The sequence below is a fragment of the Acanthisitta chloris genome, unplaced genomic scaffold (genome assembly GCF_000695815.1).
Source record: "Acanthisitta chloris isolate BGI_N310 unplaced genomic scaffold, ASM69581v1 scaffold8010, whole genome shotgun sequence".
Classification (NCBI taxonomy): domain Eukaryota; kingdom Metazoa; phylum Chordata; class Aves; order Passeriformes; family Acanthisittidae; genus Acanthisitta; species Acanthisitta chloris.
In genome coordinates, this window is record NW_008651074.1 from 23,203 (window position 1) to 24,228 (window position 1,026).

Genomic DNA, 1,026 nt, shown 5'->3' on the forward strand with positions numbered 1-1,026 from the left:
GATCTTCCAGATTCTGACCCAGGTAAAGAATAAACCTTTTCTTCTCCATCAGGGTAAGAAAATTACGGCCACTGATGTGCAGACAAACAAGCAAAGCCACCCCTCCACCTCCAAAAGCCCTGCAGATGGAGTGCCTGCTTTTGGAAACAACAAACCTGCGGCATCTGTTGAGAGAACAAAGTCTGTAATCCTTACTCATTCAATTTGCAGTTTTTCTGGCAAAGGATGGACATTTACTAATTACTGATCAAGAATCACAGTACTTTGGGCAACCTTAAAGCAAACAGAGACTCTCGGTCTGTTCAAATCTGCTTATGTGCATATATTAAAAGAAAAATTAACAAATGTTACCTGCAACTGTGCTCTTGAAAGGTTGGTTTGATGGAATTCCTCCCAAAGAAATGGTGAGAACATTTAGCCCACCAAAGTCTTGGGTGGGATGGAGAATGTCTCGGCTGTGAGTCTTGTCAACAGACAGGATAGTGGCAGACCCATTTTTCTCAAGCAGGACCGAGTGCCACTGACCATCTGCAGCATACACCTCAGGGATATTCCTTTCCACTTTCCCAGCAACTCCAGCATCGGATATGTAATGCACTTTCCCACCTTTTATCTGCTCAGAAGAAAGCATAATACATCATTTTAAAACGATATACACATAACCACTCAGTGTAGTAGGAAGCCAGAGTGCATTTTCCCCAAAATAATTGTTTTGTACTAAGAATGAATTAATTACTTAGTACTAAAAATTTGGCCAGAATTGAATACATCTCATTTCATCTACAGAAAATTCTGCAGAAACTTCATGTCTACATCTCAGAGCTGCCACCCACTCATTCCCTGGCTAATCTCACAGGAGAGACACCTACTGAGAAGCCAGCTATAAGACATGCACATGACAGAACATTTTAACCAATAAAAGAGTAATTCTTCCTCCATCTTCAATGCAAGTGTGGAAAATCCTTTGCAGAGTGAACATATGTTGTCCTTGCCCAAAAAAACTCATGTCTAGTTTTCATTATGACA

The 1,026-nt window shown here is 40.7% G+C and overlaps 1 protein-coding gene across 1 annotated transcript in view; it reads right to left on the reverse strand.

Moving 5' to 3' along the window:
- FAT4 (FAT atypical cadherin 4) overlaps positions 1–1,026 on the reverse strand; it is a gene marked incomplete at its 5' end in the record, with an annotated part of 131,502 nt that overhangs the window by 3,426 nt on the left and 127,050 nt on the right. Inside the window, 1 exon segment of the mRNA XM_009071562.1 lies at positions 352–613. Within this exon segment, the coding sequence (XP_009069810.1) occupies positions 352–613 (262 nt within the window).